The following is a 21687-nucleotide window of genomic DNA, read 5'->3' on the forward strand; positions in this document are numbered from 1 at the left end:
TTACCACTACGGGAAACTGAGTGAAGAGTACATGGGAACTCTCCCTACGTGTTTTTTGTGATTTCCTGTGAATCTGCAATTATTTCAAAATCAAAAGTTAAAAACTATATAGCAACATCCTATAGCATAATGCCAAAAGCAAATAAAGGTGATATATATATACACGTGGGTATGTATATGTATTACATACATACGTACTTAAAATTGTAAACAGTGTTTGTCTTCGGATGGATACTTGTTTTTCTTTTTACATTCAAGTGACTTCCAAATGAGCATGCATTAATTTAAAAAAGAAGAAGAAAGAATTTAGAAATGATTTTTACTTTTTTCTATACGCTTTATCCTGTGGATTGTTTATGAGCACAGATTTTTTTAGCCATTGGGAAAAAATATTGCAAGGTTATTCTCTTTCCTTTAAAAAAAAATGAAGTGCCTCCTGGGTGTTGTATGGAAACCAATTTGACAATAAATTTCATATATTAAAAAAAAAAAGGAAGTGCCTCTTCTGTACGTATTTGCATAGATCATGTTTGGAAAGGACGTACACCAAGGTGTTAATTGTGGTGGGTAAGACTGTCACTGGTTTTTTTCTCTTTTGTCTTCCTTGTACTCTCCTTTGAGAGTGTTTATGTTTCTCTTTTATAGGTATTCTGTAATTAATTGCTTTTGTAAAGGGGAAACTTTTTTAAAAAGGAGGTCTTTGCTAAACTGAGTTAAAGCTGTTCAGTGGCACCAACTCTAGTGAAGAAAGGGCTATATGCTACCCTGTATAATCGCTAATTTTGTTCAAAAATTTCATGTATATGCAATATATGTAGTCTATTACATGGGCCACACACACACACACGACCTATTTCTTTGCCCTTCCCCACATCTCCATCTATACACCTCCCAACCCTTCAAGGTCCTTCACTATTAGAGGGATACATGGAAGCAGCTATCAAACATACAGTCTTTGAAGTCAGAAATCCAAATCAGCCACACATGTGTAATCTTGGTTAATATCCTTTATCCGTAAAAGAGAAATAAAAAGTTACCTATTTGATAATTTTGTGAGAATTAAATGAAGCAATGCATATAAATCGCTCAGCCCAAGCTAGTATATAATAAATATTGAATAATTTATCCTTATTTTGTTCAGGACATAGCCAGCCGTCCAGTCTGTGATGAAAGCAGGCAATTGCTGTTATTGCCCTCCGCGCCACGAGAGGCGCTGCCGCCTCCGGGCCCACTAGGCCCGGGGTCAGGATGGAAGAAGTCCGTCTAGGTGCGGCCGCCACCATCTTCGCACAAGGGCCCGCCTCGCTCAGCAGATGTAGCTGCTTCGTGCAGTCTCAGAGGCAGACCCGCTCGCAGCGACACCCTGCCCCTTGCCTCCTTTAGCGCTCTTTTAAGTAAACCGCCTTTCCCGAGGGCGAGTCTTCAACTCCTTAGAAACGGGCCACCGGCTTCGCTCCGTGACCTCAGACGTACACTTCCGGGAGCGCGAACGTGACCCGTCACCCCGCCCTCTCTCGCCCTCTCTTTCCGGTGGCGGAGTCTAGCGAAGACGCGCAGGTAGGAGGCTTCAGCGGGTGTAATCGAGTGGCATCCTGAGGCAGGGGGACCCATCGGGGTTCGGGGCGCTGGGCTGGGGTGTTTCCGCGGAAGCCGAGTCAGGTGCCAGGCGAGAGGGGCGCGGCCGGCCGACCCCAGACTCAGGTTCGCGCCTGGTCTCGGAAGCGGCGGTCTTGTCTCAAGGAGGAGCTTGTGAAGGGGAGGGGGTTGAGTGTGGCTACAGCCCTGAAGGCCCTCGCTCCGCGCTGCCACCACCGTTCCGTTTAAGGGGCCGCACAGCATGTTTGGGAAGGACCCGGGACCCTAGTCCTATGTGGCTTCTCTCTACTCCGCCAGCTTCTTGAGCGGTCGTAGGCCGGGCTCCTAATTTGTAGTTTGTTTCCTTGTTTGGGAAGTAGGATTAACTGTCGTCCGGATTCCGTGGGGGTTGTGGTGGGGATTCAGGGACGGAATCAGAAAAAACGGCCTTGTGTTGGGTGCACCCTGAACCCGGTTGATGGTTAGGTCTGGCACGTCGTAAGTAGTGGGCGCGCCTTGCAAAGCCAGAAATTAAAGGTAGAGAAGGATGTACGTCCGTGTTGGTTGAGCACCTTTCATGCGTTTATATATTCTGCAAGGACCCGTCTCATCACCACCTCAGGGCGGCATTTGTGGGGTGGCCACTTTAGGAATTCGTATTCATGCTTCCTGATGAATCGTGATCTGCTGAAGTTCTGATCTGCTGGTCTTTCTGGGCTTCTCCAGGCAGAACTTAAAACTTTTCCTGTGAGCACTCTTGGCCCCTTCCTTAAAATTCTTACTCCATTGGATGTAATTTGAGCGTAGGAACAGTTACTTTGTACATCTGAGGCCTACACATGTGCTTACTGTGGTCACTCCCCAGACCTTGTATAAGGAAGGCACTGGGGAGATCCAGGAATGCAAGAGACATGGACTTTCTCAGGTCTGGAATGGTGGTCCTTCGTGGAATAAAAGCATCTTGGAACAGGATAGAAAGTGCTGGACTGGGAGTCGGGGCACTGATTTTTAAGTCTGGTTTTGCCACTGTCTTTACGAACCAAGGCAAGGCCAAATTTGTCTTCATCCGAAAGGGTGCAGCCTAAGTCATCTGAGCCCTTCTGATTTCTAGTGTCTTCTGGAAGTGTTAGGGAAGTGTTCGGATTGAGTGTCAGGAGGTGCTTTGGGCGGAAAGCAGTCCTCTCTTCGCCTTCCACTTACCCATACTTGCTTTTCCTCCTTTGATGGAATAATTGCACTTCCATTACATGCTATGTCAGATTAGAGTTACTTGACTTCACTAACACTGAGTCTTTGGGATGGGGCTTTTCCATTAGCCTTCCAAAAGGATATGTTTTATTGCCTTTAATGCTCGATTCTAGTAAAAGTTTAAGAATTTGGTTCTGAGCACTTGGGTGGCTCAGCTGCTTAAGCGTCCAACTTCGGCTCAGGCCATTGATCTCGTGGTCGTGAGTTTGAGCCCCACATCTGGCTCTGTGCTGACAGCTCGGAGGGGGGGAGCCTGCTTCGGATTCTGTGTGTGTCCCGTTCCCCCCTTCTCTGCTCCTCCTGTACTCATGCTTTGTCTCTGTCTCTTAAAAATAAGCATTTAGAAATGTTTAAAACATTAAAATTTAAAAAAAAAGCATTTGGTTTTAATCAGTAGTGGAAGGATAGCAGGAGATGAATTGTCAGAGGATGGGAGATAGCCCTTGAACTGGCTTTTTGGAGGGATCTGGTACAGGATATAGTAGGAGATGAAACTAGGGAACTATGTGGGTGAGGGACCCTTGAATTCTAAGCGTAGGAGTTAGTGCAGAGTTCAGGCAGCAGGTGTCTTCCGTAAAGGGTCTTCAGCTGTCACCAATTCATGGGTAGGTCATTGGTCTTGGCCTTCTACTAATCTTTTTGAATGCAGTCTTTAAAGTCTTTGAGCCTAACCAGTAAATGATACTTGGGGTCCAGGGGACCAGAAGCCCTCCTGGTATTGGAAGTGTTGTGGAGTGTAGACTAGGAATCCCTTAACCTGGTTCTCATCACTGCTCTGCAACTGACTTGTGTCACTAAACAAATTTTTAAAAATTTCTCAGGATATATATTGTGGGCTTTAAGGCCCAGGAAGAATTGATTACCCGGCTTTGCAGAGCTGTCAGTTGAACTTGGAGGTCTCTAGGGATCTAAGCCAGTGTTTTTCGTGGTTTTGAGGCCGACTTGGTAAAAATTGGAGGGATACTTGTGGTCTTGCTGCTAGAACTCTGGGCTGCTTAGCCAGTGCTATGATCTGTGCTTTAAGTAAATTCAGGGGAAAGGTTATCTCAAGGTACTTTGCTTCTTTAGCCACCAGTTGAACTCTCCTAAGTGCAGAGAGAAGTGAGTTTAGTCAGAGATGAGATTGCACAGATTCCCAGGGTGGAGGGAAAGAGACACAGAGGAGCAAAACTTGGAGATTTCCTTTAATAGCCAGGAAAAGGTTGTGGAAACCTCTTGTCCATTGCTAACTTCGGGGTTTTTTTTTTTGTTTTTTTTTTTTACTACCTTTCAGAAATGGCACCTCGAAAGGGGAAAGAAAAGAAAGAAGAACAGGTCATCAGCCTTGGACCTCAGGTAGCTGAAGGAGAAAATGTGTTTGGCGTGTGCCACATCTTTGCATCCTTCAATGACACTTTTGTCCATGTCACCGATCTTTCTGGCAAGTGAGTATCTGGGTGAAGAGGTACAGACCAAACTGGCAAGGGTCTGGGGGAAGAAATTCCCCTGGAATCGGGTGGCAGTTTAAGGGGTTCTCTTGAAAGAATTAAAAAGTTCAGATAAGGAAACGCGTTTAGTCACAAATACCGTGATTTCCCAGGCATTTGAGTTATAAGAAAGACGTTCCCTGCCCTTGTGTCCTTAAAGTGTGGTGATCCGTGAATCCTCAATCTGTTGGTACTTAGTAGGAGCAGTGGTGGACTGGAAGTCAGCTCTACGTACAGGTTCTGGCCACCATTAGCAAGAGTCACTCAAATTTTAAGATTTGGTTTTCTCATAATATATACGGTGAGGTTAATGTCTACGTCATGGAGCAATTGAGAGGATTAAATGTAAAAGTAAATTTATATTGTTAATACAGCGTCCCATTCATTTGGGTCTTTGAACCCCATCGAGGCAAAACCCATGGCCGTCTTGTTAGAAAGGATGCATATTCGAGTTGACCTTCATCTTCTGCCATACCCGAACTGTGGCACTCATTAGGAAGTGCTAAGTACTTAGAATCGTTGTTGCGTGAGCGGAATGACCGTGAGCTTTTGTTCTAGGGAAACCATCTGCCGTGTGACTGGTGGGATGAAGGTGAAGGCTGACCGAGATGAGTCCTCTCCCTACGCTGCCATGTTGGCTGCCCAGGATGTAGCCCAGAGGTGCAAGGAGCTGGGCATCACCGCTCTCCACATCAAACTCCGGGCCACAGGAGGAAATAGGTACATGAGTCGGGGGCCGGGAGGTGAGGTCTCTGGGCATGGATGCCAAAGCACCTGGATTTGAGGCTTGGTTTTTCTCTTGTGACTTTGCACAAGACATCTTAAGTGTGTTCATATTTAGTAGTTGGTTGCTGCACCACCGCTTCTGCTCCCTCCTCCCCAACTTTGTTTGTTGAGCACTCACTGCATACCAGGTATTGTGTTTGGGGTACTAGAAAAGAATGGTGGAAAAGAGTAGCTATCATCTCTCGTCTCCTGTATGGAGGCACCTAGGCTGGTAGGAGAGTCTGACTTTATTTATTTATTTTTTTTTCCACGTTTATTTATTTTGGGGACAGAGAGAGACAGAGCATGAATGGGGGAGGGGCAGAGAGAGAGGGAGACACAGAATCGGAAACAGGCTCCAGGCTCTGAGCCATCAGCCCAGAGCCTGACGCGGGGCTCGAACCCACGGACCGCGAGATCGTGACCTGGCTGAAGTCGGACGCTTAACCGACTGCGCCACCCAGGCGCCCCAGGAGAGTCTGACTTTAAACAACCTAAGCAGGGGCGCCTGTGCTTCCCATTTGTGGCAAGTGCTAGGAAGTAAAGGTATGGTGTCAGGAATGGGAGTTGGTGACAAGGTGTAATTTCAACTAAGACCTAAATGTGCCAGGAAGTGGTCCAGTGAAAGAAGGACAGGGAGAAAGTATTCAGCAAGATACAGCTGCAGTGGAAAAGTCTCGAGTGGGAATGGAGTTGGCACATCTGTGGGAAGAGTGTTGTGAATTGTGATCAGAGAGCTAGGCAGGAGCAAGTTCCTGCTGGGTCTTAAAGAAGCAGTAAAGAGCTGGACTTCAGCCAAAGGTGGGGGGAGCAAAAGAACTTTTTAATAGTAATGACCTGATGAGATTGGGCATTTTTAAAGTTTATTTATTTTGAGAGACAGCAAGAGTACTAGCCAGGGAGGGACAGAGAACATCCTAGGCAGGCTCTGTGCTGTTAGCACCCCATGAACCATGAGATCATGACCTAAGCCAAAATCAGGAGTTGGGCACTTAACCAACTGAGCCACCCAGGTGCCCTGAGATTGGACTTTTTTTTTTTTCCCCCTTCTCTGAGAGAGACAGAGCGTGGTGAGGGAGGGGCAGAGAGGGGGGGGAGACACAATCTGAAGCAGGCTCTGGGCTCTGAGCTGTCAGCACAGAGCCCGAAGCAGGGTGCGAATTCACAGACCGTGGGATCATGACCTGAGCTGAAGTTGTACACTTAAAACAACAAAGCCACCCAGGCACCCCACGATTGGACATTTTTAAAGATGACGGCTGTGTTGGGACATCTGACTGGCTCCACCAGTAGAGCATGCAACTCTTAATCTCAGGGTCATGAGTTCAAGCCCCACATTGGGCATAGTGCTTGTGTCAAAACAAAACAAAAACAATGGCTGCTGTGTGGACAGCAGACCAGATGAAGTGGTCCACTGAAAAGATGTTAGGGTCTTCGTTTGGGGCGGGTGGAGCAGTTGGAAATGAACAGGTCACCAAAAAAGAATTATAGCCTGTGGCAAAAAGGGACTGCTTTAAATGGGCTGCAGGCAGGGCAGAGCACAAACTATGACCCAGGGGTCAGAAAGTATGCAACAAAAATCATAAGTGGCCCACTAAACCTTCAGTATTTATTGTTTGGGGGTGCCTGGATGGTTCAGTCGATAAGTGTCCATCTCTGATTTCAGCTCAAGTCTTTTAAAAAAAATTTTTTTTTAACGTTTTATTTATTTTTAAGACAGAGACAGAGCATGAACAGGGGAGGGTCAGAGAGAGGGAGACACAGAATCTGAAACAGGCTTCAGGCTCTGAGCTGTCAGCACAGAGCCCAACGCGGGGCTTGAACTCACGGAGCACGAGATCATGACCTGAGCCGAAGTCGGCCGCTTAACCGACTGAGCCACCCAGGCGCCCCGATTTCAGCTCAAGTCTTGATCTCAGGTTCATTGAGTTCCACGTTGGGCTCTCCACTGTTTGGCCCTTTAAGGAAAGTTGCCGATTCCTTAGCTAGAGGGTTGTGGAATCTCAGAAAGAACCCCTAATGAGTTGGACAAAGCTTTTCTTAACATAGATTCTCATTTCCTAGAACCAAGACCCCTGGACCTGGGGCCCAGTCAGCCCTCAGAGCCCTTGCCCGCTCAGGAATGAAGATTGGGCGGATTGGTAAGTGTCCCTCCTCTAGCTAGCGTTTGGATTTACTTTGAAGTATTAACCCCAGAAAGCGTGTGATGTACCCAGTGGATGCAGTGCTTGGTCTGGGGACTGTTGGCAATTAGGGTTGTTAATGGGGGCTGCAAGAGGCACCATGTGACAGAATTTCTCCCTGAACACCCCTATCACCTGTTGTAAATGTCGACCTTCTCTTTTACATTGGGACAGCGCAGTTTGATTTCTTCACCCCAGTGCCGCACACTGCCTGGGGTATAGGGTTTGGGACAGTGGCTGGTGGAACTGATAGGAGATGAATTGTCTATCCTTTATAGTGTCTCTTAAGGGAGTTGGCATTTTGTGTAGTCTGCCTCCTGAATTGTAGGACCATCTGTATCCTTGGTCCTTGCCTACTAAGTATTGAGAGTACACTAGTCATTGTGACCATGAAAACTGAATGCAGGGAGTGGCAACTCCTGCGGTGGAGAATCCCAGCAAATCCCCTATATCTGTGTAGTGCCTGCCCTCCTCACGCCTGTGATCTCCTGATCTTTCTAGCTCCTGAGAAGGTGTTAGCCTTTTCCTGTTTCTGTGCACATGGTTGCATCATGTACTGATCCCTCGATCTGGTGGTCCAACCTTTTCCTCTTAAGGTTTTATTTTTTTCAGCATATTTTCAACCTTTTACTGACTGGAAAGAAGCTAGTGTTAGGTTGCCCTGTTTAGGAGGAGAATCTTTTCACTAGAGAGTCAGTGGGCTGGATGTCAGAAACGTGATTTCTCGCCTGCTTCTGACCTCGTATGTAAGTTGTATGCCTTTTCTGAGCCTCAGTGTTCCCTTCAGAAAAATGAGTTCAGACTACATTGGAAAATTTGAGGAAGCAGCAGATGGGGCAGTCCACATCCATGTGTTATGTATGGAGGGTTTATGTGGGGAGCAGCAGGATCCACTGTTGGTGTGTGAGGCCACTGGTCTAGGGAGGCCCGGACTCCTTCCCATCCGTCTCTAGGCAATGATATTTTCTCTTCCTCCCCACAGAGGATGTCACCCCCATCCCCTCCGATAGCACCCGCAGGAAGGGGGGTCGCCGTGGTCGCCGTCTGTGAACAGGATTCCTCAAATTAATGTTTTCTGTTAATAAATTGCCTTTGTGTAAGCTATTTCGACTCCAGTCTTCTCTCCTTCGTGTAGAGGCCACCCTTCAGGGATACTTGGTTCTCTCCTCCTGGCTCCATTTGACCAGGGCATAAGACTTCTGGGGATCACAGGTGCAGGATAAAGCAGGAGGCCTTTTAACAGATATATTACTGCAGAGGGTACGGATGACTTGCCAAACAGGAACACAGAAGATACTGGTTGGGCCCCTGACACTTGACAGCATGAGCCTGTGTTCTGTGAAGTGACTTCCTGGGAGGAGGAGCCTAAGGAGAGGCGAGGTACCTGTGTGCAGTTGGGTGTTTTCCACTCTGCTGGTTGTGGCATTGTTGCCTCCATCATCTAAAGCAGACCAAGACCTTAGAGACCTTGTTTTGAAAAGCAGATGTTGGTTCCAAAAATGGACCAATTCTTAAAGAGCCAGGGCAGAGTGGAAACTGTTGAGCCAAGTGTAGTCTGAGCAGAAGAGGAGCCTTCCAGACTTGAGCCATATATAAACATACGTGGGTGTCTACTCGCCCCCCACACCTTCTGTGCAAAATTGGTAGTGCACTCTGCTGCGTCTTGCTTTTTCTCACTTGGCAGATCTTGGAGATTGTTCCACATCAGTACATAAAGTACATAGAGATTCGGTCACCCCACAAATACGCACCAAGCCCTATTTTCATCAGTGATTAAAAAAGTTTTTGCTCTCCGGAAGCTTGCATCCACCTCCGAGGACCCAGTGGTACCAGATGGTACAGAGTGTTCTGCAAGAGATTAGCATAGGGCCCTGTGATGGTAACTGCTCCACTGTTGGGTGGCTAATTAAGCTAGAGAGAAGAAAATGTTACTAAGAACATTATAAGGAAGAGAGAAGACAGTTCTATGCGTATTTATTGAAAAAAATCCACGTGAATTGTCCACGCAGTTCAAACCTATGCTGTTCGATGGTCAACAATACTCTAGATGCAAGATGATGAGAGAACTCTGATACTCTTAAGAAACCCGTAACCCAATTAGAGGACATTCTGCAGAATGCCAGTGCTTGAGTCAAAAGTGATGAAAAACAAGGATAGAAGACCAAAGGAGATTAGACCTAACTAATGCACCATTGGATCCTGAACCGGAAAGGACGTTAGCGTGAAAACTGATAAAATACGAGTAAGGCCTGAAGTTCAATTAATTTCTTAATTTTGACAAATATTTTGTGGTGATGTAAGATGTTAACATTAGGGGAAAAATTGGATGAGTGGTATGTAGAAAAGTCATACGATCCTTGCAAATTTCTGGTAAATCTAAAATTATTCCAAAGTTAAAAGTGTTAGGGGGGAAAAAACGGTACTTCCTTACCGGCAGCCTGATTGCTAAGGCAGGATGTGTACAGACCCTCAAGAAGTGGACATGCCTGGACGAAAGTACCTAGTTCCCAGCTTCAGACTAACTTTAGGCAAATTACTTAACCGCTTGACCATTTAGTGAAACTTCCTGTGATAATGGCTGCCTCTTAGGGTATCATAAGAATTAAGTAAGATTCAAGTGTTTAGCACAGTGCCTGGCTCTGAAGAAGCCACCACTATTCTTAAGCTTGTTCAGTTCTTATGCCAAGGAGCCTGAATGACAGCTGGCTGGAATCCTGGTGGAAAAATGCTGGCGGTTGCTAGAGCATTCTTTTTATTTCCTGTGATGGGACTTTGCAACTTGTACTGTTGTTTCCTGGTAACCAGAGATGCAGTCAGCCAGGTCTTTGAAAGCTGTTCCTCTCAGGGTTTTGTTTGCAAGGAGAGCCAGTTTGCACAGCTTAGGTTGAAACAGCAGTCTGTCGGCCACAGACATGCAAGGCAGAACTGGAGGAGCTGTTGCCCGCCTGAGACCACGAACCACGGGAGCACAGCCTTGGCAGGTGAGCCTGATGTCGTGGGCTGCAGCTGCAGCCCCAGCCAGGCCCCGAGAAATGGTCCCTCCTGCCCTCCTGGCTCCTTTCTCTGACCTGAGCTTTTGTAAGTCTACTAAACAAGCCTCCATGCCTAGCCCTAGACCACATGCTTTGTTTCCTGGTCCTGCCCATACTTGACGCTCTCACTCTGCCCAAGCCAAACCTAGTCCTTTTGCTTTTCCAATTCTCTGTGCCTTCGGTCTTCTGCTCATATCCCCTCCCAGCTTGGCTTCTTCAGCATCTACTCTCCCCCATGTCACCTCACTGTCTTCTCATCTGTTAGAATCTGTTCTTCATCCCTCTCTCAGAGTTACTTTCCTGGTTGCCCCTCAAGGCGCTTCTCTATTGAATTCCCACTGCACCCCCCACTTCCCATGTGCCACCACCATCCCCCTGCATTCTAGCCTATTTTCCCCACTAATGTGTGAGCTCTGAGAAGGTAAAGTGGGTCTTGTCCAGTGCCTCCCACCCAGCCCTCAGCCCCAGCTTTTGGATAAGTATGGGCTCCATAATGGCTTGTCGAATGAATCACTGAATAGGTGAATGGGCTTTCCCCTACTGTAGACTACATAGATTCTGCAAACTAGATAGTTTAAAAAAGCATTTCTATTTCTAGATCCTTGATAAATTAAACATGCATTCCTGGACTTCAAAGAAATAAAGGAGGAGCACCTGGGTGGCTCAGTGGGTTAAGTGGCCAACTCTCCATGTCACCTCGACTTGGATCTCAGGGTCATGAGCTCAAGCCCTGCGTTGGGCTCCACACTGGGTGTGGAACCTACTTAAAATTATTTTTAAAAATTTTAAAAAAGAAATCCCCAGGGGCATTCAAGAAACGAAAGAAAAGTTCATCAAGTTGAAATGGATTGGGGAATAGCTGTCAGCAAAGAAAGTTGGGGTAGCTCTTAAGGCAAATACCAAGTCAGTGCCAGGAAGTTAAGTTTAGGCTCTGCCCCTCTCCCTATCCTCGGCCCCACGGTGAGGGAGCTGAGCTTGACCTTCACAATAAGCCAGAAATCCTCAGATTTCTGGGCTAATAAGTCCTAAGTAGGACTGTGTCAGGGCTCTTGATAAAAAGCAAAAGCTCCTCTGGACAGAAGCACAATTGAAGCCCAGTGGTTTCTCGCAGATTAGGTTCAACCAAATATGACTCCTGCTCCCTCCACTCCCAAAAAAGATACCAACACATGAAAATAAGCACCCCAAACAGAAACAAAAGATTTATATACCCCCAAAGAGTTCATATTAAAATTATCAAAATGTAAAACTACCTAACAGGGCACTTGGGTGGTTGGTTCAGTTGGTTGTGCATTCCGACTCTTGATATCGGCTCAGGTCATAATCCTGGGGTGGTGGGATTGATCCTCCCATCAGGCTCTGCACTGATCGTGGAGTCTGTTTAAGATTATCTCCCTCTGCCCCTCTCCCCAGCTCACACTCTCTCTCTGAAATAAAAAAATAACTACAGGGGCGCTTGGGTGGCTCAGTCGGTTGAGCATCCGACTTTGGCTCAGGTCATGATCTCAAGCCTTGTGACTTCGAGCCCTGTGTTGGGCTCTGTGTCGACAGCCTGGAGCCTGTTTCTGATTCTGTGTCTCCCTCTCTTTCTGCCCCTAACCCACTCGCATTCTGTCTCTGTCTCTCTCAAAAATAAACATTAAAATATATTTAAAAAAAATAAAATACATATGAAATGCTTAAATAATGGAATAAAAAAGTAAGCATGATATAATCAGATGTCTTCGAAAAGGAACCAAAGAAAAATACATACAGTTATTGAAATTAAATACTCAGTGGATGGGTTCAATGGCAGATTAGAGCCAACAGAAGGAAGAATTTCTGAACTACAAAATAAACCTGAAGAAATACAAAAGTCCAATGAGACTGGAACTCTAATTCCTGCTTGGCTTCCTTCACATTCTGCTTGAGGTAGAGCACTAGACTTCCACTTCATCTTCACGGACCTGGGTGATGATGTGGCTCCCTGTCATCCATGAGGTTACTGTCAAGGTCATTTTTAATCTCTTAATGCCGGATCAGGAAAACCCTTCCCAAGGGGGGAAGCCATTGACCTTAGGTGGTTCAAAGAGAAGATGTATAGGGGACTTAAAATAGGTAAATTCTCCCTTGGGGAAGAGGGAGCAAGCAGTCTTGTTCCGTGTAGTCCCACGGTGGTAGGAATTACAGAGAGGTAGACTTGAGTTATCAAAGAGTTTTCTAAAAGAGCTGTTCAAAGAGGGGATAAAATTTTCATGAGATAGGGATCCCCCATCATTGGAGGCATACAAGTATAAACCAGAATCCCAAAGGCTGGTTACATCAGAATCTCTTAGTATGGCAGAAACCATTGTTCACCAAAATGCTTTTTCTTCATTTTCTATTGTAAATAGGACTCTCAGTTTTTAGCTGGATATATGGTTTATCAGAATAAAGACTCCTCAGGTGGTTAGGTGTGGTCCATCTGACTAAGTTGTGGCCAATAGGATATAAGTAGAATGTATGCAGTTTGCAGGAAGTCTTTTTTTTTTTTTTTTTTAATAATTAACTATAGTCACCTGTCTTCTATCCCCAGGACTTATTATAAATATAGGATGTGTTTTGAAGGGGAAACGGCATATCCTTCTAACCTTTCCTCTAGATAATTGCTTTCAGATGTCTGCTGGAACTTGTCACCTTATCAGGTAGGCTCTCCCTGACCCTCACAGATCAATTAGTGTTCCCCACCTAACCCCCGCCCCCGGCCATTATTCTCAAGATATTTAGCCATTTATTTGCCATATTCATATCACTTAACCCCACCTGATATATAATCTACGTGTCCAAGTCTAGTGGTTCTCAACCTTGAGCATGTGTCAGATTCAGAATCAGTAGATCTGGGATGGAGGCCTGAAGATTTGCATTTCTAACAAGTTTTCAGGTGCTGCTGCTCTCAGTGGTCTAATGGGCACACTGAGAACCATGGGCTTGTCTTTTTAGGTTCACTGCTATATCCCAGTACCAGGAACAGTGCATAAGTGGTGGTGCTTTGTAGATATTTGTTGACTCAAATTTAATAACTTTGAGGTAAGCGCTATTATTACCCACATTTTATGTATGGGGAAACCAAGGATCAGAGATAAGTGGCTTTTGCAGGGCCTCATAGCTAGGAGGAGTAGAGTTGGGATTTAATCCTTCACTTGTCTGTAATCACAGATAGTGCCCTTAATCACTACACTTTCATACCCCTGGCAAGCTGGGGCTCTGTGCAGTCAGACTGGAAGGAGGTTGGAGGAGGGTCCTTCCTGTTCTAGCTTCTGCAGAGGACAGGGAAGTAGATGGCAGCTGAGTCCTGCTCCTGAGGGAGCCTAGCTGCCGCCCTGGCTTGTGACGCTCATCTATGGGTGACCACCAGGTGGCAGCATTATTCTGACCTGAAGCCGCTTGCTGGGATGGGGAAGGTATCTGGGTTCTGATTTGAGTTCTGCTATCATTAATTCTCTGGCCCTAGGCATATCCCATGGGCCTCTGGGTAGGCCTCAGTTCCCCCATCTTTAGAGAGAGAAGATTGGCCTACTTAATCTCCAAAGAGCCTTTGCAGCTCAAATACCATTATAAGAGACAGATACAGCCACTAAAATTCGAATACCTCAAAACCACTTATACTGTTCCCCCCTGCCACACTGGAAAACAAAAAAATATACAACCACCCCCACCATCGCCCACCTGAAACGACAGAAGCCCCACCATCGTAGTACTGTCCAAAAATATAATGTAAGTGACAAAGCTGAGCCACATGTAATTCTAAATTTTCTAAAAGACCTATTAATAGAAAAAATAACATTAATTATAATATATTTTATTAATACAATATATCCAAAATGTTTTCATTTCAACATATAAGCAATATAAAAAGTTATTGGGGCGCCTGGGTGGCTCAGTTGGTTGGACGTCCGACTTCGGCTCAGGTCATGATCTCGCAGTCCGTGAGTTCAAGCCCCGCGTCGGGCTCTGTGCTGACAGCTCAGAGCCTGAAGCCTGTTTCGGATTCTGTGTCTCCCTCTCTCTGACCCTGCCCCGTTCATGCTCTGTCTCTCTCTGTCTCAAAAATAAATAAACGTTAAAAAAATTAAAAAAAAAAGTTATCAAAGGATTTTACATTCTTTCCTTATACTAAGTCTTTGAAATCCAATGTGTATTCTGTGCTTAACAGCACATCTCAGTTCAGACTAGCCACGTTTAAGGCTTCAACTGCCACATATAGAGAGCTAGTGACTGCTCTATTAGATGGCATAGCCCTAGAACATTCATGGCAAATGTTTATTGAGGTAAGAACTGTGCTGAGCGTTTTATATACATTATCTTAATCCTCATAGCACCTGATAAAGTAAACAAGGATAGTATCATCTCACTTTTGCAGATGAAGAAACTGAGGCTCAGGAACACTGAGTGTCTTGGCCAAGATGACATGTTGCAAGTAAGCAGAAGAGTCTGGATTTGAACTTGGCTCTGTCTCCAGAATCTGGGCTCTCCGTCATGACATAATCTTGCCCCGATGGTAGATATGCAGTCACGTGGGCCCGCTCGCAGGGTTCCAAATCCAGGGAGCCCAAAAGCCTGGGAGCCGACAAGTGGGCTTGTGAGGGTAGGAGGTGAGGCCTTAAGCTGTCATTCTCCAAGCCTAGTTATGTGCTTGGTACTGTTGCGCTTGCCTGGCAAACAACCAGTGACTCTGTCAAGGAGAAATCATGATCTTAGGAAAATCACGTTTGCGTGATAAATGACTGAGCTTACGAAAAAAAAAAAAAACACCCAAAAAACCAAACCTGGCGTCAGGAGAAAATAAAAATTGAGGACTGCAGAACAACAGGATTAAACTGCAGGTGAATGAAGAAGAGGGTAGAATTCCAAGGGCCTGACGAGTGGAGGTTGCAGTAAAGTGAGTTGTAGCTTGCCCTCAGGAAACATGATGATGATGCTCATAAGTGAAATTTATGATGTACTTCCCAGGCCATTTAAATGTAGCATCTGATTAATCCTCGTAATCACACTAGGAAGTAGGCACTTCTATCATTACCATTTTGCAGATGAGGAAACAGGCACAGGATACTAGTTGAGATTCAGCCAAAGCATCTGGGGTCGGAGTCTGTTTTTGGATTGCTCTGCTATCCTCCTGCCTAGAACAGGCTGCTCGTGGATGTAGTAATATGCTCTCTGTCTCTGAAGGCATGCAAACAGATTCTCAGGGATGTGAGGAAATGTTCAGAAAGGGTCATTCCTGGGCAGGACAGAAGCCTGGTGAACTGGTACTTGGCTTGTCTGGAGAGTAATTGTAGAAATTGCCCCCCTGAAACACAGATGGGGAAAGAATCCCGTCCGCCTTTCAAACCCATCCCATGGGAACAGGAGTACAGGAGGCGTCGCCTTCACCAAGACTGGCCAAAAGGCATGAGAGGTCTGTGGAGGCAGCATGGGACGGTAGTTAGAATGGGCTCTGCAGACAGCCTAGACGTGTGTTCAAGTCCCAGCTTCGCCACTTACTAGCCGTGCGCTTAGCTGTACTTGTACATCTCCTAAATCCCCCTGAGGCTCGCAGGGCTGTTGTGACAATACAATGAGCAACCATGTGGGAATAGGTTGCACTCAAAGAGGTGAGACCCTAGGAGGGAATGAAAGCCAGGAACAAAGGCCTTGGTATACTTCCGGAAGTTTCACTCAAATCCAGTGGATGGTGCTGGTGGTGGCAGCACTGGGGGAATGAGCTGCCCTGCTGAGGCAGGAGGTCCGGGTGGTGAGGAGGAGAAGAAGAAAGGCCGTGGAGGGGAGGTGCTTTGAGTGCCGTGGAGGGGAGGCGCTGCGGAGGAGGCTGGATGGCAGAGCGGCCTTTCTTGGAGGGGCAGCTTGTGCAGAAGCACCTCAGGATGCCCCGCGCAGGAGCTGGGCAGGCCCCTCCTCCTCAGCACCATTAAGCCCCTGCCCCCTTCCCTCATCTTTCCCATCCACAAAACATGCTCGAGAGCTGTGACCTGAGTCCTCTTCCAGCTGCTGGCCCCCAACTCCCTGCCCCCACCCTTTCATGCTGGTATCACTTCCTCCCCTCCCATTCACCTCCTGACCCAATTTGCCGACCTGCTCTTGTCTCCATCTCCCGTGGCCCCCACGTGGTCGAGCCCATGGGGCTTCTTCTCCGCCTGGTTCTCTGAGCAGCATCGGGCGCAGTAAACCCTCCCCCGCAACTCCCTTATTGGGGTCTATGAGTGCACCCTCTCCTGGTTTTCCTTCTCCTCCCTGACGACTTCTCCACACTGGTCAGGGCTGCTCCTCCATCCAGTCTCTAAATGTTGAGGGTCCCCAGGGCTCAGCCCTAGTCCCATGGATTTAAATACCATCTGCGAGTTAACCATTTACAAATGCCCGTGTTCACTTTCTTTAAGTGTCAGTCTGGTACCTTCAACCATCTACCTGATGTCTACATGTGGATGTCACACAGAATATAGCCAGAGCCGAACTCTGGAGTCTGCCTATCCCAGAATGTGCTCTCCCATCTTCCCCATCTTGATGAATGGCACCATCCATTGTACACCCCAAACCCAGGCACTGCCTTTGATCTCATGCCCACACCTGACATCTCTCCCTTCAAAACAGCTATGGAATCCATCCACTTCTCCCTGTCTCTACCACCACCGGAAAACACCATCTCTCGCCTAAGCTACTTCATCCTAACTGGTCTCCAGGCTCCCACTCCTGCCCCCCTTAAATCTATATGCCACAAATGATTTTAAAACATCAACCAAGCACAGTCCCTCACTGCCTGACACCCTCTGCTAGCTTCCCATTGTTTTGGAATACTACCCACTAAGATCTGGCCCCTGCCCGTCTCGGCAACAATATTTGAAACCGCACCCCCCCTTGCATCACTATGCTCAGACGTATGGCGTTTCTTTCTGTTCCTCAGATGTGCCAAGGACTTCCTGTTTCTGTGAACGACATCATCTCTGTCACCCAAGTAGGAATGCTCAGCAGCATCTTGGTCCCACCCTTTCTTCATAGCCAGTCTCCCCCAAGTCCTGTGGACTTTCCTCCTGACATTTTTACTCTTCGTTCCCTTTCCTCATGCTCCCAGCCACAGGCTCCACCAGGCCTTGCCTCTCCAGCTTGGCTTTTTACCACAGCCTCCTGACTGGTCTCTGCCTCCAGCCTCATGCTGATTCCAGCCATGGACTGACCCCCGACCCCTAAGCTTACCCCCAACCACTGGTGGCCTGGTCTCTGACTGATATCTGACTCCTGCTCCATCAAAGACGGGCTCAGCCCTCACCAGGTGTCTTCGATTGCACCTATATCCTAATGCCGGGTGGAGAACTTGTGCTTAATACATATTTGCTGGATGAACGAATCATGGGGGAGAACCACTCAGTCGGTCCTGTTCAGATGCACTCACTGAGACCACAAGTCCAAGAGCTATTTACCTACCTGCCAGATGGCACCTGGGAGAAGAGTCCGGGAATTCCAGATGCTAAATTGATTGTAGAGCATCTGACCTTGGGCAAGTCAAATCCTTTCCTTACTCGATTGTCTCTTGGATAAGATGGGAAGAAGCAGAACAGCTAGTCTCTTTTCCCCAGAGCATTGTACTGTATTCAGGGCTTTTTGTTACAAAGTGTTTTCCATCCAGGCTCTCCTTAGACCTTCACAGCAGTCCAATGAGATTCTCAAAGCAGCAGCCCAAGCCACCCTTTTAAAACACAATCAGAGGGGCACCTGGGTGGCTGGGTTGATTAAACATCCGGCTTTGGCTCAGGCCATGATCTCATGGTTCATGGGTTCACACCCCATGTTGGGCTCTATGCTGACAGCTCAGAGCTTGGGGTCTATCTACTTCGGATTCTGTGTCTCTGTTTGCCTTCTCCCTCCTTCCCTCCTTTCCTCCCTCCCTCCCTCTTTCTCTTTCTCTCTCTCAAAAATAAACATTAAAACAAAGCATTCTTTAAAAAAAAAAAGCCAAACACAATCATAACAGCATTCTTCTGTTCAAAGGCTTCCCATGGCTCCTGATTTCACTCAGAGTAAAAGTCAAAGTCATGAAGATGGCCACACCAGACCATGAAGAGGGCCTGGCACCAGACATCACTGACCTCGTGCACTTGCTCTCCATCTCAGAGGCTCCACTCCAGCCACACTAGCCTCCTTGCCATTCTTCAACCATGCCAAGCACATCCCCACCATGGGACCTTTTCTCTGGCTTTCTTTTGCCGAGGACACTCTTCCCCCAGACGTGGGCGTAGTAGACAACCTCACCTTCAAGCCTATGTTCAAATCTGGCCTTGCCAGTGAGGTGCATTCCAACACCCTATAAAGTACTGCACCCTACCCCTATCCACCTGCCCCAGCAATACCTTCCCTTTTGCCCAGCTTGCTCATCTCTCTCTAACAAACAGTATAGTTTACTTGCTTATCTCCCACTAGAATGTAAATTCCATAAGGGCAGAGATGGTTGTCTGCTTTGTTCATTGATGTAGCCCAAGTACCCAGGACGGTGCCTGGCACCAAGAAGATGTGCAATAAATAAGTGTTGAATGAGTGAATGGATAAGTAACTTGCCTGGGGCAGGTATAGCAGATGTGGGACTGGAGCCCAGACCTGTTCCTTCCCCACAAAGGGCTCCTTTCCTGGCTCTGTGTTCACAGCCCAAGTGTACCAGAGTCCTTGGAGACCTCCCACCAAAAGAATGGCCAGGCCACGCGGGGTGGTGGGCAGGGCTGGATACGCACTGCCGGCCTGCTACCTGGGGTGGCTCCGCCCTCTCAGAGACTTGGGGACTGAGGAGGAGAACAGGATGGGCCTGAGGTCCTGAGAGAGTCCACCTCCTGGCTCACCCAAATGAACTGGCAGGAACTCACACCTCTGGAGCCTAGAGTGTCCGCACCAAGGGAGAGCAGGCATTTCAACTGACTAGCTTGAAGGGTACACCTCGAGACTCCCAGGAAGTTCCCTGGTGGGAGGATACACATGCTCAGACAAACATACCTGCTGCTCCCTTTCCTTGAGTGGCTCCAAATCTCTGTACACAGGCAGGGTCCCTAATTCAGACGTGGCAAGTTTGCAGGGAAATCATATCACCGAACTACCTAAATTCTGCACACTTAGTCTCTATGGCAGGCATGTGTGTGTTGACTCCTTCAATTCTCCCAGCAACCCAATAAGATAGGTTCTATTAGCGTGCCCATTTGAGGAAACTGAGGCAAAAGGGAGTTAAGTAATTGGCATAAAATCACCCATCTAGTAAGTGGTAGAGCTGGAATTTTTTCCTATAAAAAAACCCCCAAAAACCTTTTGAATAGTTATTGAGAAAGTCCAATAAAGATTACGATGCACATGTGCCTGTGCTGTAAAAGAGCCCGCTGCCCCCACAAGTGTCAAGGTAACAGTGATGGCAACATAGTGTCTTCTTAGTACCCAACCCGGTTCCTGTGTAGGCTTTGAAAACCATTCCGCCAACCATTTATTATGCAAAATTTTAAACATACAGAAAAGTTTATCATTCCTATACCCACCATCTATGATCAACCGTTGTTAGTTAATTTTACCTATTATCTATCTGTATCTTTTTTTCTGAACCATTTGAAAATAAGTTGCAAACATCAAGTCATGTCACCTCCAAGTATTTCATTCAGTCTTCAGCTCCTGAAAACATAATCACTTAACAGCCAAAAATTCCACTTTCACACTTATTGCTAAGACAAGCAGTAACAATTTCGAAATATCCTCTAATATTCAATCCAGATTCACATTTCCTCGGCCTCTCAAAAATATCTTTTGTAGCTTTTTTTTTCCAAACCAGAATCTTGCCAAGATTTATAAATTGCACCTGGTTATTAAATTTTGTAAATCTTTTATTTTTTTAAAGATTTTGATTTTTAATGTTTACTTATTTTTAAGAGACAGAATGAGAGTGGGGGAGGGGCAGAGAGAGAGGGAGACATAGAGTCTGAAACAGGCTCCAGGCTCTGAGCTGTCAGCACAGAGCCTGACGTGGGGCTCAAACTCACAGACTGTGAGATCGTGACCTGAGCTGAAGTCAGATGCTTAACCAACTGAGCCACCCAGGCGCCCCTAAAGATTTTATTTTTAAGTAATCTCTATACCCAACGTGGGGTTCGAACTCACAACCCTGAGGTCAAGAGTTACATGCTCCCTTGATTGAGCCAGCTAGGTGTCCCTACATTTCTTTTTCTTTTTTATTTCTTAAATCTTTTAAAATATAGAACCCTGTCCACACACACACTTTCTCATGGCATTGACTCTTTGATGGTAACAGTCATTGTCTTGTGGACTGTCCTTGGATTTGTCTTTTTCCTTCTGGTGTCATTTCACTTGTTCTTCTATTCTTCTAATTACTGTAAACTGAAACTTAGGTCTAAAGGGAGATTCTGGTTGGAATGCCTGAGTGGCTCAGTTGGTTAGGCATCCAGCTATTGGTTTCGGCTCAGGTCTTGATCTCACGGTTTGTGGGTTTGAGCCCTGCGTCAGACTCCATGCTGATAGCATGGGGCCTGCCTGGGATTCTCTCCCCCCGACCTCTCGGCACCTCCCCAGTTCTCTCTCTCTTAGATAAATAAACTTATTTAAAAAAAAGGTAGATTCAGGTTAATGATGTTTTAGCAAAGATATTTCCCAGCTGATACTCAGTGTTATATCCCATTAGGAAACCTGTTGTCAGGCTGTCCCACGATTGGTGATGCTAAGTTTGATCACTTGGTGCTGATAGCAGGATTACACCCTCGTAAAGTGCCTTTCCCTCTTTGCAACCAGTGAGGACCTTTGGGATGCTGCTTCAGTGCATGATATCCTTTCCTTCTCCAACCTTTCATCTCATGGCTTTGGCATCCATTGGTGGCCCTTACCTGAACCAGCTATTGCACTGGGGGTTATTAAAAGGTGATTTTCCAATTCTATCTTTTCTTTTATGTTGGTTTTCTTGTATTCTTCTGTAAAGAAGAATTTTTCTTTGAGGCGCCTGGGTGGCTCAGTTGGTTGAACGTCCAACTTCAGCTCAGGTCATGATCTCAACGTTCTGTGAGTTCCAGCCTGCGTTGGGTTCTCTGCTGTCAGCACAGAGCTCACTTCTGATCCTCTGTCTCCTTCTTTCTCTGCTCCTCCCTGGCTCACACACTCTGTCTCTCTCTCTCAAAATAAATAAACATTTGAAAAAAAAGAAGAATATTGGGAGCATTATGTGGCTCAGTCTGTTAAGCATCTGACTTCGGCTCAGGTCATGAACTTGCGTTTCGTGAGTTTGAGCCCCGCACTGGACTCTGTGCTGAGAGCTCAGAGCCTGTTGCCTGCTTCAGATTCTGCGTCTCCCTCTCTCTCTGCCCCTCCCCGTTCACACTCTGTCTCTGTCTCTCAAAAATAAAGATTAAAAAAAATTTTTTTTTAAGAAGAATTTTTCTTTATCAC

General features: G+C 46.6%; 2 protein-coding genes across 2 annotated transcripts in view; both read left to right on the plus strand.

The window, feature by feature from the left end:
* The first annotated feature begins 1398 nt into the window (after positions 1–1398).
* On the plus strand, positions 1399–8341 carry RPS14 (ribosomal protein S14). The gene is made up of 5 exons (XM_015083572.3): positions 1399–1557; positions 4097–4247; positions 4848–5009; positions 7119–7195; positions 8220–8341. Exons 2-5 carry the CDS (start codon positions 4099–4101, stop codon positions 8285–8287), a joined length of 456 nt encoding a protein of 151 aa, XP_014939058.1. The 5' UTR covers positions 1399–1557; positions 4097–4098; the 3' UTR covers positions 8288–8341.
* A 1122-nt stretch (positions 8342–9463) lies between these two features.
* The window catches only part of CD74 (CD74 molecule), a 29936-nt gene continuing 17712 nt past the window's right edge, over positions 9464–21687 (plus strand). Inside the window, 1 exon segment of the mRNA XM_015083571.3 lies at positions 9464–9479. Coding sequence (XP_014939057.2) covers position 9479 — 1 coding nt within the window. The 5' untranslated portion in view covers positions 9464–9478.

This window comes from Acinonyx jubatus, chromosome A1 (genome assembly GCF_027475565.1).
Source record: "Acinonyx jubatus isolate Ajub_Pintada_27869175 chromosome A1, VMU_Ajub_asm_v1.0, whole genome shotgun sequence".
Lineage (NCBI taxonomy): Eukaryota > Metazoa > Chordata > Mammalia > Carnivora > Felidae > Acinonyx > Acinonyx jubatus.